Below are 829 nucleotides of genomic sequence, written 5' to 3'. Positions count from 1 at the left end.
GACGACGACGACCTCGTCGAGGCCGGCGCCCAGACCGCCGCCAAGCTCTGGCGCAGCTCGTCGAGCGAGAGCGACGGCGGCGGGTCCCTGAGCTCCGGGAGCGACGACTCCGAGAGCGACGGCTGCGGCAGCGACGGCTCCGACGTCGCGCCCGTGCCCGGCGTCGCCGACGTGTTCCGCAGCCCCTCGCGGGACCAGTGCGTCGCCGCCTACGCCGTGCGCGTCGTCACGCCCCGGGGGCCCGTCAAAGGGGAGCTCCGCGTCGCGCCGCGGTCGCTCTACTTCGTCGCGGGCGAGTCCGCCGCGGAGCTCAAGAAGGGCGAGAACGCGCCGGAGCGCTGGCGCCTCGACGGCCTCACGGCCGTGCGCGGGCGGCGCTACCTCCTGCGGCCCCTGGCCCTCGAGTTCTTCTTCGCGACGCGGCGCGAGGTCTTCGTCGCGTTCGAGAGCCCCCAGGACCGCCGCGTCTGCTGGCGCCTCATGAAGCTCAAGGCGCGCATGCCCCTCGTGGCCCACCCGCCGGGGGGCACGAAGACGATGCGCGCGCCCCACCTCGAGCTCCACGCGATCCGGCTCACGGAGCGCTGGCGGCGGCGGCTCGTGACCAACTTCGAGTACGTCATGGCGCTCAACACGATCGCGGGCCGGTCCTACAACGACCTCGCGCAGTACTTCGTCTTCCCCTGGATCATCGCGGACTACGGCGGCGCGACGGCCGTGCCCGGCGAGCTCCGGGCGGCGCTGGGCATGGAGCCCGCGGCCGCGCCGCGCGAGCCGGGCGCGCGCGCGCCGCGGCCCGCGCGCGAGTCCGAGGACCGCGTCGCGGACG

General features: G+C 75.6%; 1 protein-coding gene across 1 annotated transcript in view; it reads left to right on the top strand.

Moving 5' to 3' along the window:
* AURANDRAFT_61576 (hypothetical protein) overlaps positions 1-829 on the top strand; it is a gene marked incomplete at both ends in the record, with an annotated part of 7629 nt that overhangs the window by 3209 nt on the left and 3591 nt on the right. The window contains one exon of the mRNA XM_009035821.1: positions 57-806. Within this exon, the coding sequence (XP_009034069.1) occupies positions 57-806 (750 nt within the window). The remainder of the gene's footprint in view (positions 1-56; positions 807-829) is intronic.

The sequence above is a fragment of the Aureococcus anophagefferens genome (assembly GCF_000186865.1).
Source record: "Aureococcus anophagefferens unplaced genomic scaffold AURANscaffold_3, whole genome shotgun sequence".
NCBI lineage: Eukaryota > Pelagophyceae > Pelagomonadales > Pelagomonadaceae > Aureococcus > Aureococcus anophagefferens.
This window is presented reverse-complemented; position numbering and strand designations above follow the sequence as displayed.